Source organism: Giraffa tippelskirchi, chromosome 10 (assembly GCF_054371585.1).
Source record: "Giraffa tippelskirchi isolate mGirTip1 chromosome 10, T2T-mGirTip1v1.2.pri, whole genome shotgun sequence".
NCBI lineage: Eukaryota > Metazoa > Chordata > Mammalia > Artiodactyla > Giraffidae > Giraffa > Giraffa tippelskirchi.
The window spans coordinates 161512933-161526831 of record NC_137284.1 but is presented as its reverse complement, the minus strand read 5'-3'; the positions used below and the strand labels follow the sequence as shown (position 1 = coordinate 161526831).

The following is a 13899-nucleotide window of genomic DNA, read 5'->3' as shown; positions in this document are numbered from 1 at the left end:
GTCCATCTTGGGTGGCCCCACACGGCATGGCTTAGTTTCATTGAGATAGACAAGGCTGTGGTCCCAGTGATCAAATTGGCTAGTTTTCTGTGATTATAGTTTCACTGTGTCTGCCCTCTAATGCCCTCTCGCAACACCTACCGTCTTACGTGCGTTTCTCTTACCTTGGACGTGGGGTATCTCTTCACGGCTGCTCCAGCAAAGTGCAGCCGCTGCTCCTTACCTTGGACAAGGGGTATCTACTCACAGTGGCCCCCCCATGAACAGTATGAAAAAGCAAAAAGATAGGACACTGAAAGATGAACTCCCCAGGTCGGTAGGTGCCCAATATGCTACTGGAGATCAGTGGAGAAATAACTCCAGAAAGAATGATGGGATGGAGCCAAAGCAAAAACAATACCCAGCTGTGGATGTGACTGTTGATAGAAGCAAAGTCCGATGCTGTAAAGAGCAATATTGCATAGGAACCTGGAATGTTAGGTCCGCGAATCAAGGCAAATTGGAAGTGGTCAAACAGGAGATGGCAAGAGTGAACGTCGACATTCTAGGAATCAGCGAACTAAGGTGGACTGTAATGAGTGAATTTAACTCAGATGACAATTACATCTACTGCTGTGGGCAGGAATCCCTTAGAAGAAATGGAGTAGCCATCATGGTCAACAAGAGAGTCCGAAATGCAGTACTTGGATGCAGTCTCAAAAATGACAGAATGATCTCTGTTCGTTTCCAAGGCAAACCATTCAATATCACAGTAATCCAAGTCTATGCCCCGACCAGTACGGCTAAAGAAGCTGAACTTGAACGGTTCTATGAAGACCTACAAGATCTTTTAGAACTAACACCCAAAAAAGATGTCCTTTTCATTGTAGGGGACTGGAATGCAAAAGTAGGAAGTCAGGAAACACCTGACGTAACAGGCAAATTTGGCCTTGGAGTACAGAATGAAGCAGGGCAAAGGCTAATAGAGTTTTGCCAAGAGAATGCATTGGTCATAGCAAACACCCTCTTCCAACAACACGAGAGAAGACTCTACACGTGGACATCACCAGATGGTCAACACCGAAATCAGATTGATTATATTCTTTGCAGCCAAAGATGGAGAAGCTCTATACAGTCAGCAAAAGCAAGACTGGGAGCAGACTGTGGCTCAGATCATGAACTCCTTATTGCCAAATTCAGACTTAAATTGAAGAAAGTAGGGAAAACCACTAGACCATTCAGGTATGACCTAAATCAAATCCCTTATGATTATACAGTGGAAGTGACAAATAAATTTAAGGGGCTAGATGTGATAGACAGAGTGCCTGATGAACTATGGACAGAGGTTCGTGACATTGTACAGAAGACAGGGATCAAGACAATCCCCATGGAAAAGAAATGCAAAAAAGCAAAATGGCTGTCTGAGGAAGCCTTACAAATAGCTGGGAAAAGAAGAGAAGTGAAAAGCAAAGGAGAAAAGGAAAGATATTCCCATCTGAATGCAGAGTTCCAAAGAATAGCAAGGAGAGATAAGAAAGCCTTCCTCAGCGATCAATGCAAAGAATTAGAGGAAAACAACAGAATGGGAAAGACTAGAGATCTCTTCAAGAAAATTAGAGATACCAAGGGAACATTTCATGCAAAGATGGGCTCAATAAAGGACAGATATGGTATGGACCTAACAGAAGCAGAAGATATTAAGAAGAGGTGGCAAGAATACACAGAAGAACTGTACAAAAAAAGATCTTCATGACCCAGATAATCACGATGGTGTGATCACTCACCTAGAGGCAGACATCCTGGAATGTGAAGTTAAGTGGGCCTTAGAAAGCATCACTATGAACAAGGCTAGTGGAGGTGATGGAATTCCAGTTGAGCTATTTCAAATCCTCAAAGGTGATGCTGTGAAAGTGCTGCACTCAGTATGCCAGCAGATCTGGAAAACGCAGCAGTGGCCACAGGACTGGAAAAGGTTAGTTTTCATTCCAATCCCAAAGAAAGGCAATGCCAAAGGATGCTCGAACTGCCCCACAATTGCACTCATTTCACACGCTAGTAGAGTAATGCTCCAAATTCTCCAAGCCAGGCTTCAGCAATATGTGAACCGTGAACTTCCAGATGTTCAAGCTGGTTTTAGAAAAGGCAAAGGAACCAGAGATCAAATTGCCAACATCCGATGGATCATCGGAAAAGCAAGAGAGTTCCAGAAAAACATCTATTTCTGCTTTATTGACTATGCCAAAGCCTTTGACTGTGTGGATCACAGTAAACTGTGGAAAATTCTGAGAGAAATGGGAATACCAGACCATCTGACGTGTCTCTTGAGAAACCTGTATGCAGGTCAGGAAGCAACAGTTAGAACTGGACATGGAACAACAGACTGGTTGCAGATAGGAAAAGGAGTCCATCAAGGCTGTATATTGTCACCCTGCTTATTTAACTTATATGCAGAGTACATCATGAGAAATGCTGGGCTGGAAGAAACACAAGCTGGAATCAAGATTGCCGGGAGAAATATCAATAACCTCAGATATGTAGATGACACCACCCTTATGGCAGAAAGCGAAGAAGAACTAAAGAGCCTCTTGATGAAAGTAAAAAAGGAGACTGAAAAAGTTGGCTTAAAGCTCAACATTCAGAAAACTAAGATCATGGCATCTGGTCCCATCACTTCATGGGAAATAGATGGGGAAACAGTGGAAACAGTGTCAGACTTGATTTTTGGGGGCTCCAAAATCACTGCTGATGGTGATTACAGCCATGAAATTAAAGGACACTTACTCCTTGGAAGGAATGTTAAGACCAACCTAAATAGCATATTGAAAAGCAGAGACATTACTCTGCCAACAAAGGTCCATCTAGTCAAGGCTATGGTTTTTCCAGTGGTCATGTATGGATATGAGAGTTGGACAGTGAAGAAAGCTGAGCACCGAAGAATTGGTGCTTTTGAACTGTGGTGTTGGAGAAGACTCTTGAGAGCCCCTTGGACTTCAAGGAGATCCAACCAGTCCATCCTAAAGGGGATCAGACCTGGGTGTTCATTGGAAGGACAGATGTTGAAGCTGAAACTCCAATACTTTGGCCACTTCATGCAAAGAGTTGACTCATTGGAAAAGACCCTGATGCTGGGAAGGATTGATACCAGGAGGAGAAGGGGACGACAGAGGATGAGATGGCTGGATGGCATCACCAACTCGATGGACATGGGTTTGGGTAGACTCCGGGAGTTGGTGATGGACAGGGAGGCCTGGCGTGCTGCGATTCATGGGGTCGCAAAGAGTCGGACACGACTGAGTGACTGAACTGAATTGAACTTGTGTTATAAGAAAGCCTTGTTTCTAAGTATTCTCTCTGATGCAATCAATATGTTCAAAATCAGTTTACGGAAACTCGTGTTACACTCTTTGAGTTACTTATTATATAAAGTACTAATTTCTGTGTTAGAACATTCTTGGTTTTAATGTTAAGTTAGACTAATAACTGGAAAAGTAGTTTATGCTTCTTACAACTAGTTCAAATGTATAGAAATAGAGGAAAATGTAAAAGCCTCATTCCGCTCCTTGTTATACTACTTTGATGTGTATTTTTGCAGAGTTTTTCTGTACACTTATAAGCATGTGTAACATATGTAAAAGTATATGTTTATATGTACACAGAGAAACATATCAGTGTTTTTAAGAATATATGGCCTCTATTTAGTACATTTTCATTAACTGGAAAGTTTGGCTATACTTTATTACCAAACATAGTAATTTCTTGTAATGCTTTCATTGAAAGTAGAAGTTCATTGAATGTTATTTGCACAGGTGAATTTAGTCCACTGTACTGACTTGCTCCTTGGAAGAAAAACTGTGACAAACCTAGACAGTGTATTAAAAAGCAGAGACATTACTTTACTGACAAAGGTCTGTGTAGTCAAAGCTATGTTTTTTCCAGTAGTCATGTATGAAGGTGAGAGTTGGACTATAAAGAAAGCTGAGCGCCGAAGAATTGATGCTTTTGAACTGTGGTGTTGGAGAAGACTCTTGAGAGTCCCTTGGAGTGCAAGGAGATCCAACCAGTCCATCCTAAAGGAGATCAGTCCTGGGTGTTCATTGGAAGGACTGATGTTGAAGCTGAAACTCCAATACTTTGGCCACCTGATGCGAAGAGCTGCTGAATGGAAAAGACCCTGATGCTGGGAAAGATTGAAGGCAGGAGGAAAAGGGGACAACAGAGGATGAGATGGTTGGATGACATCACCAACTCGATGGACATGAGTTTGAGTAGGCTCCGGGAGTTTGTGATGGACAGGGAGGCCTGGTGTGCTGCAGTTCATGGGGTCGCAAAGAGTCGGAAACGACTGAGCAGCTCAACTGAACTGACTGGGAGACAGAAGGGATGACAAGGGCCCAGTTGGTAAATTAAGTCCCTTGTTTGGTCTGTGAAGGAGTTCTCTGATGCTGAGAAAGTAGAAAGGAGCCATGTGAGTGTCTTGAGGATTGGAAGAGTTGGACAGGGAGGCGAGAACTGTGGATCTGCCCCTTCCCTTGCTGGTGAACCTCAAGGCCTGTCTGTGCGGTGACAGTGGTGGCTGTGGGGACAGCTGGCCGTGCTCCCCGACGGGAGCGGGGCCGGGTGGGCGCGGAAGGGGGCTTGGGCTCTTCTGTGCTCGTCTCTTCTCTCTTGTCCTCCTTCCTTGGGAACAGTGTTTTTAAGTTTTTGTTAATTTTTATTTTAAAACTGCATTACATACACCTCCTCCCTCCACCCCACCTCCCTGAATGAATGGTAGCCAGTTGTACCTGCTTTTCTCTGTGTTTTCACTGAAAATAAGTCTTGGGAGTTACTCCACAGAAGTATCCCAGCAGCTCTGGCAGCCCCCGCCCTAGGCTGCTCTTCGCTCCTGCGGCTGCGCAGCCCTCGTGTGCGGGCACATCCGTTCCACCTGGCCACTCGGGGGATGGTGGCTGCTACTGGCCTGCTGCACACTCATCGTTTCTCTAGGCCAGTCTCTGAGAAACGGGATTGCTGGTTCACGGAGTGGATGGATGCACATAGAATTTTGTCATTACTACTTCATTATTATTTCGTGTTCATGGACACTAGTCCTTTCCTGTGGCAAGTTTGAATGTTAAGTAAAACTAGTCTTAAATTGCTCTGTTCTGAGTCTTGGGTAGAACATTAGGTCTGGTAATAGTATTTATTGTGAACTGCTGTCTGGTTTTCTGAACTTTGTCATAGCTGTTTCAGGATTTGTATAATCTCTGGAGTGTAGATTCTTGTTGTTCAGTCACTCAGTCATGTACGACTCTTTGTGACTCCATGGACTGCAGCACGCCAGGCTTTCCTGTCCTTCACCATCTCCCAGAGCTTGCTCAAACTCATGTCCATGGAGTCAGTGATGCCATCCAACCATCACATCCTCTGTCAACCTCTTTTCCTCCTGCCTTCAATTTTTCCCAGCATCAGGGTCTTTTCCATTCAGCAGCTCTTCACATCAGGTGGCCAAAGTATTGGAGCTTCAGCTTCACCATCAATCCTTCCAATGAATATTCAGGGCTGATTTCCTTTAGAATGGACTAGTTGGATCTCCTTGCAGTCCTAGGGACACTCAAGAGTCTGCTCCAACACCACAATTTGAAAGCATCAGTTCTTCAGTGTTCAGTGTTTATGGTCCAACTCTAGATAAATCACCATTAAACACACATTTTTTACTTCTGGCTACCACTCAGGACCTCGTATGTTTTAAGGCATGAAATCAGACTTTCAGGTTCTGCTCTTTGATGAGGGTGTGTTCTCTTGAGGGTTCAGTGTGCTCTGTGAATGTTGATCTCCATGCACTTTCCACATCCCTTGGTAGCAGAGTGGCCAAGAGCACAGGCAGGAAATCTGGTTTTTCATCCCCATTCTGTCACTAGTAGCTGTCCTGTAAATTTGGGATAGTAATAGTCCCAATTTGTAGATTTGTTCTAAGAATTAACTCAGGGAATGTGTCTGACTAACCTAGCACAACGCCTGCTGCATAGACAGCAGTTTATGCTCAGTAAGTGGTAGTTCAGCCTGGTGCTCAGTAGCTCAGTCATGTCCAACTTTGTGTGACCCCGTAGACTGCAGCCCTCCAGGGGATCTTCCCAACCCAGGGATCGAACCTGCAACTCTTGCATCACCTGCATTGGCAGGCGGATTTTTTACCACTAGCACCACCTGGGGAGACCGAATGGTAGTTACTTTTGTATTATTTTATACAAAAATGGTTGGATGACATCACTGACTCAATGGACATGAGTTTGAGCAAACTCCGGGAGATGGTGAAGGACAGGGAAGCCTGGATTTCTGCTGCAGCCCGTGGGGTCACAAAGAATTGGACACGACTGAGCGACTAAACAACAACACACAAAAACAGTTTATAGTTTAGTCATATTGTCCACCTTGATCCTCCAGAAACCTAGTTCAGGGGAAATCTATGATATGTCCATCGGCCATCCCTCAGCGTCTGCCTTCCCTCGCTGTCTGCTTCTCCAAATCTCTCACCTGAAAGACCTTGAAGAGACCTTGCCCTCATCACCCCCTAACCTCTCACCCCTCATGCCAGATCTAAATCTCTTGCAACCTAGTCTGGCTGGCCTGGCGAGCCCTCAGCTTTCCCCAGCCCCACATGCCTCCTGCCTCTGGGGAAAGTGCAGTCCTTTTGGTGCTCCGGTTCCTCTCAGGTAGAAATCGCTCCTCTGCAGTGACGTGACCTCCAGACGTGAGCAGCATTGTCAACATCCTTTCCTAAATCTCTGCTTCTTAAGCATCATCTTTGTCAACTCTTGAGCCTTTTCCTTAATTCTGGAAGGTTGCCATCTATTTGGTTTTGTCCCAGAATGGGTTCAAGCTAAAACTTAATTTAGGAGAATTTGTTGCAGGCACACCAGCCCACCCTGGGGATTCACGCAGATTAAAGGCTTCCCATCCTGCAGTGTGAAGGGGCAGGTCTTCTTGGGTTTGTGGGCGTGGGGAAGGTGGAGCTGTGCGGCCGTGACAGACGTGGTGACAGTGGTCTCGCCAGCCAGGACCTGGCTGCTCATGGCCCCATGCCCTGGTTTGTGCTCAGGGACCAAGCCTGAGAGGTGGAATTGGTCCCAAGGAAACATCTTCTTGGGCACATACCCCAGAATAATGTTTCCTGAGCAGCTGCTCTCAGCCGGAGGATGGGATGGGGCATGGTTCTTAGTGTATGTTACTGAGAAAAGTTGGCGTGGCCATGTCGGGCCCTGCCCTCCTCCCCACCCCCGGTCCCCAGGACAAAATTGCCATACTCCAGTCTGTCGTTGGGCCCCAGAGCAGTTTTGAGAATGTTCCTGTGGCCAGCATGTATTTCTTTCTTGGAGGGGCGTGGAAGCATTCCTCAGAGGAGAATTCCCTGCTCAAAACTGCTTTAGCCTTTTTTCTGCAAGGGTTGTTTTAATGACAGAGAAAGCACTTTCTCAGCTATTTCTAAGTAGGTTTTTTTTCCCTACCTCTCCACTTATTTTCTCCAGTATACAGGCCCCATCATGGAGAACTGTAATTATAATCCTCGTTTGGGAGACTGTGTGGGGAGGGGCCAATTAAGGAACATTGTGTGCCGGCTCCTTTGGGCCAAAAGGGGAAAAGAAGGGTGGGCTTCTGAGGCTCTGAGCCCGAGCCCTGCGGAGGGTGGGGGTGCTCCTGAGGCCAGCGGGGAGGTGGGCAGGGGTTCCAGAGTGTCCTCAGAACATGAGGGCTTGGGCCACACGCTTCTGTGGGAGGTTTCCCAGCACGGGGTGACAGAGCTGTATACACAGCGGAGATACACAGTAAGAACACTAGCTGACCTGTGTGACCCTTCACTTAGAGGTGTCAGGAGTCACTAAACTGTGTGTGTGTTTGCCTCTTAGGTCCATTTTCCAGACACTGAGAGAGCAGAATGGCTGAATAAGGTAAGAGGAGAGGAGGTGGGACACCAGACCTCACTGGGGGTCGGAGGGTGGGATGCCGCCTTTCCGTGTGTGCGGGTTTGGGTGTTGACAATATGTGGACGCATTTGGACTTAGCAGGTTGGCTTCTGCTCTCAAAATAACTGAGACGTTACTTTCCTTTTCTAAACAGTGCAGACTGTGTCTTTGACATAAGAAAGCTAATAATACTCTCATAGTTGGACGTTTGGCCCTGGGTCTCCTCACTTTGATGATAGTCGTAAGTGAAAATTTTAGAACGTTCTTATGAAGAGGGGAATAACTCCCAAGAAATCTAGCCTTTTTCAAAAGGTTATGTTTTTAAATCATTATACTTTGAAGTAGATCTCTTTTATCTCTGTATTTTATATATCCTTAGAATTGTATAGTAATGTATAGTATAGTAATTGTATAATAATTGTAATGTAGGTAATGATTACCCGTAATGTAATCACTGGAAGTTAGTCCATCCTTAAGGACAACTCATTAATGTTTGTTAAGAACAATACAGTTTTAGAAAGTTTTTAGCACTGAGTTGAAACTGCAGGACTATCTGACTGTTTGTGCATACCAAGTTGCTTCAGTCATGTCCAACTCTTTGACCCTGTGGACTGTAACCCACCAGGCTCCTCTGTCCATGGGATTCTCCAGGCAAGAATATTGAGTGGGTTGCCATGCCCTGCTAAAGGAGATTTTACCGACCCAGGGATCGAACCCTCGTCTTCTGTGGCTCCTGCATTGCAGGCAGATTGTTTACTGATGAACCACTGGGGAAGCCCTTTTCTGACTTTTTAGTAATGATTAAATGTGCTGATATGCTTAAACAAAATATTTAACTAGAATAACTAATTCCTGCAACATACTGGTTGGTTAATCAATAGTTTATTGTTACAATACATTTTTAAATCTTAGATGCTGTTTTTGCATAACAAAAAAGGACACCCCCCTTTTGCCTTTTAAAAATTCTGGTGAACTATACGAGCAGGATTTTTCATGATGATTTAGGTACTGTACTATTTGTTTGAGTGAGTGAAAGTCCGACTCTTTGTGACCCCATGAACTATACAGTCTTTGGAATTCTCCAGGTCAGAATACTGGAGTGGGTCGCCTTTCCTTTCTCCAGGGGATCTTCCCAACCCAGGGATGGAACCCAGGTCTCCCGCATTGCAGGGGGATTCTTTACCAGCTGAGCCACGTGTAACCCGAGCTTCTTCTCTTTTCCAGACTGTAAAACACATGTGGCCTTTTATTTGCCAGTTTATAGAGAAGTTGTTTCGAGAAACCATAGAGCCGGCCGTGCGGGGCGCACACACCCACCTCAGCACCTTCAGCTTCACCAGGGTGGACGTGGGGCCGCAGGTTTGTTTCTTCTCAAACTTTCCTACCTGTGCACCACTGGGGAGAATGATCAACCACTTCCCATTGTTTCTAGAGCGCGATGTTTTCCGGAAGGCTGGCTCCTGTCTCGGGGTCTCTCCTCCTCTGTCAGGACCTCGCCTCCTTTGTCCACTGTGGTGTCTCTGCCAGTCCAGGTCCATCTGTGGGCCCTTCGGCCGCACATTCTCCCGTCACAGTTACCTTTGTGCAGTTTCCACCATCTGTCCTGCTGGAGAGGGAGTTTGCTGTGGAAACTCACTGATGATTGACACAAGCCGGAAGGAGCCCCCACCCCCACCCCATGTGTAAAACCAGCAGCTCCAGGCTCTAGTCTGGGCTCGCAGCACTGCGCTAGTGACACAGGCGAAGGGAAAGGTGGGCTTTGTTCTTGGAACCGAGTTATATACAGAGGACGGTCACTGATTCCAGCACTGCCAGAAGCCTCGGGACCACCATAACAGCAGGTTTCCTTTTTTATTGTTTTAAGTCAGTGTTTACAATAACTAGCAACCGTTGAAGGTAACATTTTTTGTATTGAGACATAATTGACACATAACCTTATATTAATTTCAAGGTAACATTGTTTTTATGCCTAATAAGAGTTCAGAATTCAACAGTACTGTTTTTTAGTTTATTTTTTGGCCACACTGCAGCCCTGAGGGATCCTAGCTCGCCAACCAGGGGCCAGCGGCTGCAGAGCCCGACGCGCACCCTCCCCGTGCGCTGCGTCCTGATGCCAGTGCCCCCGCCCAGCAGGCCTGACCCCGGCTGTGTCCCTGCCCCAGGCCCCCTCCAGCCCCCTCCCGGGTGTCCGTTGCCTTTCCCTGTCGAGGTCCATCTTCTTTGTGTGGAGACGCAGGTGTGTGTGTCCTGGCCAGCTGTGTCGTGCGGGCTGTTTGCCCTCTTGGCTGTGAATCGGCGGCATGCTGCCGTTTTGGGTGCGGTGGTCCTGTTCAGCACGTGGGGCCAGTGCAGGACCCCTGCAGGACGCTGCCTCTCATTCCCACTTTACCTCGGTCCCCTGAGAGGACCGCGACAAGCGGGAATGCACAGCCAGAAGCCGGAACGCCACGTGAACATGAAATGGGGCTGCAAGGTTTCCTGTGAGGGACCGAGGGTGAATAGCGTACATTTTGATGGCTACATACTGTCTCAGAGGCATGTCCTCCTCCCGCCCTGCCCCCTTCTTTTCCAGTCCTTTAAAATAGCAGTCTCTCTTAGCCCACAGGCTGTGTCATAGAGTCAGGTACGCTCACGTTCATGCAAATTTGGAATTCTTGCTCCAGCTGGGTTTGTCTCAGGAAGAATTACATTCATGTTCTTGTGTATACTTTCAACTTAATGCTGATGAAGGGTAGGAATGTTGAGAGCAGTGCAGGTTCTGTCAGCTCAGTGTCACAGGCCGCTTGGACTTCTCGTGGGAATAGGGGACCCATGCATCTGATGCAGGGACCAGAGAGGGCATGGGAGCCTGAGCGGAGACCGTGCGACCTGGGGTGGTGGCAGCGTGGGCCCGGAGTCTGCTCCTGCGGCCGACTGGGGGGTCAGACTTCAGGACACCCGCACTGTCAGGGTGAGAGTGGGGACCCGGTGGTTCTTCAGCTTGAGTTTTTCATGTCCAGCTGTCATGTTGAGAGCTTCCTTAGAAAGGGTCTCAAAACAGTAAATTGGGAAAGATTTTGAAATGATGTTGAAATATAATATTTACTATTGTCTGCCTTTGTATAGTCATTTGCTTCTCACCTTGTTGCATGCATTATGTGTTGAAAATATAGTTAGTATTTTCGATTCAGTCATAAAGTCCCATTTTTATGAAAATATTAAGAAATAGAAAGTTATGACATAAAGATAAAATGAAAAGAACTTCTATTTTAGACAGGATATTAAGGGTGGACTAGAGGGAATGGGTCAGAGGTCCCCTGGAGGAGACAAGGAATGAGGGTCCTTGGGCAGGAGTGAAGCCGGGTCACGGCTCCGAGCCCCTGCCGAGCTAGGCCGCGCTCTGGGATCTGCTGGTCCCCCGTCCTGTGGGCCACTCTCAGCCTGCAGGGCCCTCCCGAGTGTCTTACCGACAAGGGTGCTCAGGGCCAGAGGTTGACAGCATCTGGGGGGTGAGACAACAGCGCGTCGTGAAGCGGAGGATTCACGCCCGGGCCTGTGACCCAGGCTCGTGTTCTGAGCCCTGCTGGGTTACAGGGTTTGCTTTTCTTCACCCTTCATATGTTTTAAATAAGCCTGTTCTTGTTTCAGCCCCTCCGGATCAATGGTGTTAAGGTGTATACTGAAAATGTCGATAAAAGGCAGATTATTTTGGACCTTCAGATTAGGTAAGTTTGTGTGCCCATAAAGTAGAGAATATAATGAGCACATATCTTACTGCTATTTGATGGAATTGGATGAACTTCTTGTTGGGGACCTAAACTTAGCTACTTTCTGGTTTCAGTTCCTGATAGCTTACATAATGGAGAAGGCAATGGCACCCCACTCCAGTACTCTTGCCTGGAAAATCCCATGGACGGAGGAGCCTGGTAGGCTACAGTCCATGGGGTCGCTAAGAGTCGGACACGACTGAGTGACTTCACTTTCACTTTTCCCTTTCATGCACTGGAGAAAGAAATGGCAACCCACTCCAGTATTCTTGCCTGGAGAATCCTAGGGACGGCGGAGCCTGGTGAGCTGCCGTCTATGGGGTCGCACAGAGTCGGACACGACTGAAGCGACTTAGCATAGCATAGCATAGCATAGCTTACATAATTGCCATTCGTAGAACATGTTAAAATAAAGGAAATTGAAGGCACTACCAGAGAACTACAGACCCATATCCCTTGTGGACATTGATGCCATAATCTTAAGAAAATGCTCACAAACTGAATTCAGCAACATAGTAAAAGGATTATACACCATGACCAAGTGAGATTTATTTCCATAATGCAAGGATGGTTCATTGTAAGAAAAGTGATCAGTGTAATACTCCACATTAACACGAGTGAAGGGGAAAACCACCTAATCATCTCAGTTGATGCAGAAAAAGCATTTGTTGAAATTCAACATTTACATGATAAAAACACTTAAGGCACAGACAGAAACAATGTTAGCATGATGAACTTGTTTATTGAACTTGTTTTATTGGACTTGGAATACTTGGCATGTATTCTCAGCAAGCAGCATGCTCAGTGGTGAAAAACTGAAACCTTTCCTCTGAGATCAGGAACATGATAAGGACACCGCTTTCACCACTGTTGTTCAGCACAGTACTGGAAGTTCTTTCAGGGCAATTAGGTGTGAAAAAAACAAAATAAAAGGCATACATTGTTGGAAAGGAAGTAGTAGTAAAGTAGAAGGATACAAAATCAATGCAAAAAAAATGTACAGTTGGCATTCTATACATTAACAATAAACAGTCCAAAAAGGAAATTAAGAAAATTTCATTTACAGTAGAAACAAGAAGAATAAAATACTTAGAAATTAACCAAGGCGGTGAAAGGCTTGTACAATGAACACTACATAACATTGATGTAAAAAATTAAAGAAGACGTCAATACATAGAAATACAGCCCATGTTTGTAGTTTGGAAGACTTAATATTGTTAAAAGCCAACACTAAAATTTATCTATAGAATCAGTGCAATCAGATATATGCATATAATCATATATATGATAAAGGATTGAGATCCAGAATATATAAAGAACTGCTAGAACTCAGCAACAACAAAAAAACAAATAACCTGATTCAGAAATGAGCAAGGGACTTGAGTGGACATTTCTTCAGAGAAGATACACTACTGGACAAAGGCACATGAACGGGCGCTCAACGTCGCTGTTAAAACCGCCGTGAGCCATCACCTCATACCCATCAGGATAGCAACTATCACAAAACCAGAATGGATTAGTGATAATGTACAGAAATTGGAACCCCTGTACACTGATGGTGGGAATATAAAAGGTACAGTTGGGATAGCAACAGAATAGTAGCTCCTTAAAAAAGAGAAACAGAATAACTACATGACCCAGCACTTCCATTTCTGGGTAGGCACCCAGAAGAATCGAAAACAAAATCCCCAAGGGGTCTTTGTGTACTTCAGTTCATAGCAGCTTTATTCACAATAGCTAAAACATGGGAGCAGCCCACGTGTTCACTGACTGTTGGACGGGTAAGAAGGCGTGTTATGTGCATACAGGGGAGCATCGTTCAGGCTGTAGAGAGAAGGAGATCCCGCAGTGAGCAGTGTCCATCCAGCTATGGTGGGATGGATGGACCTTGGGGACATCATGCTAAATGAAGTAGGACAGTCACAAAGAGATTGTGTGTGACTCCCCCCATGTGAGACCTCTCGAGGAGCAGACCCACAGAGACAGTGAGCAGGATGCAGGCTGCTGGGGAAGAGGGGAGGAGGATGGAAGTCACCGAGTGTTGGGCGTGGGATTTCAGTTTTGCAAGATGAAGAGAGATGGTGGAAATGGATGGAAATGACGGCGGTGATGGTCGCTCAACAGTCTGAATGTGCTTAATGCCACCACCATGCGCTTAAACATGAGTGAGGTGGTGATGCTGTGTGCATTTTACCACGATAAAAAATAATCGGGAAAAAATTGATTAGGGGTCT

General features: G+C 45.9%; 1 protein-coding gene across 7 annotated transcripts in view; it reads left to right on the top strand.

Moving 5' to 3' along the window:
• ESYT2 (extended synaptotagmin 2) overlaps positions 1-13899 on the top strand; it is an 83644-nt gene that overhangs the window by 29652 nt on the left and 40093 nt on the right. For all 7 annotated transcript variants that reach the window (XM_081535571.1, XM_081535570.1, XM_081535568.1 and 4 more), the window contains 3 exons: positions 7863-7904; positions 9144-9278; positions 11547-11623. In XM_081535571.1, coding sequence (XP_081391697.1) covers positions 7863-7904; positions 9144-9278; positions 11547-11623 — 254 coding nt within the window. The remainder of the gene's footprint in view (positions 1-7862; positions 7905-9143; positions 9279-11546; positions 11624-13899) is intronic.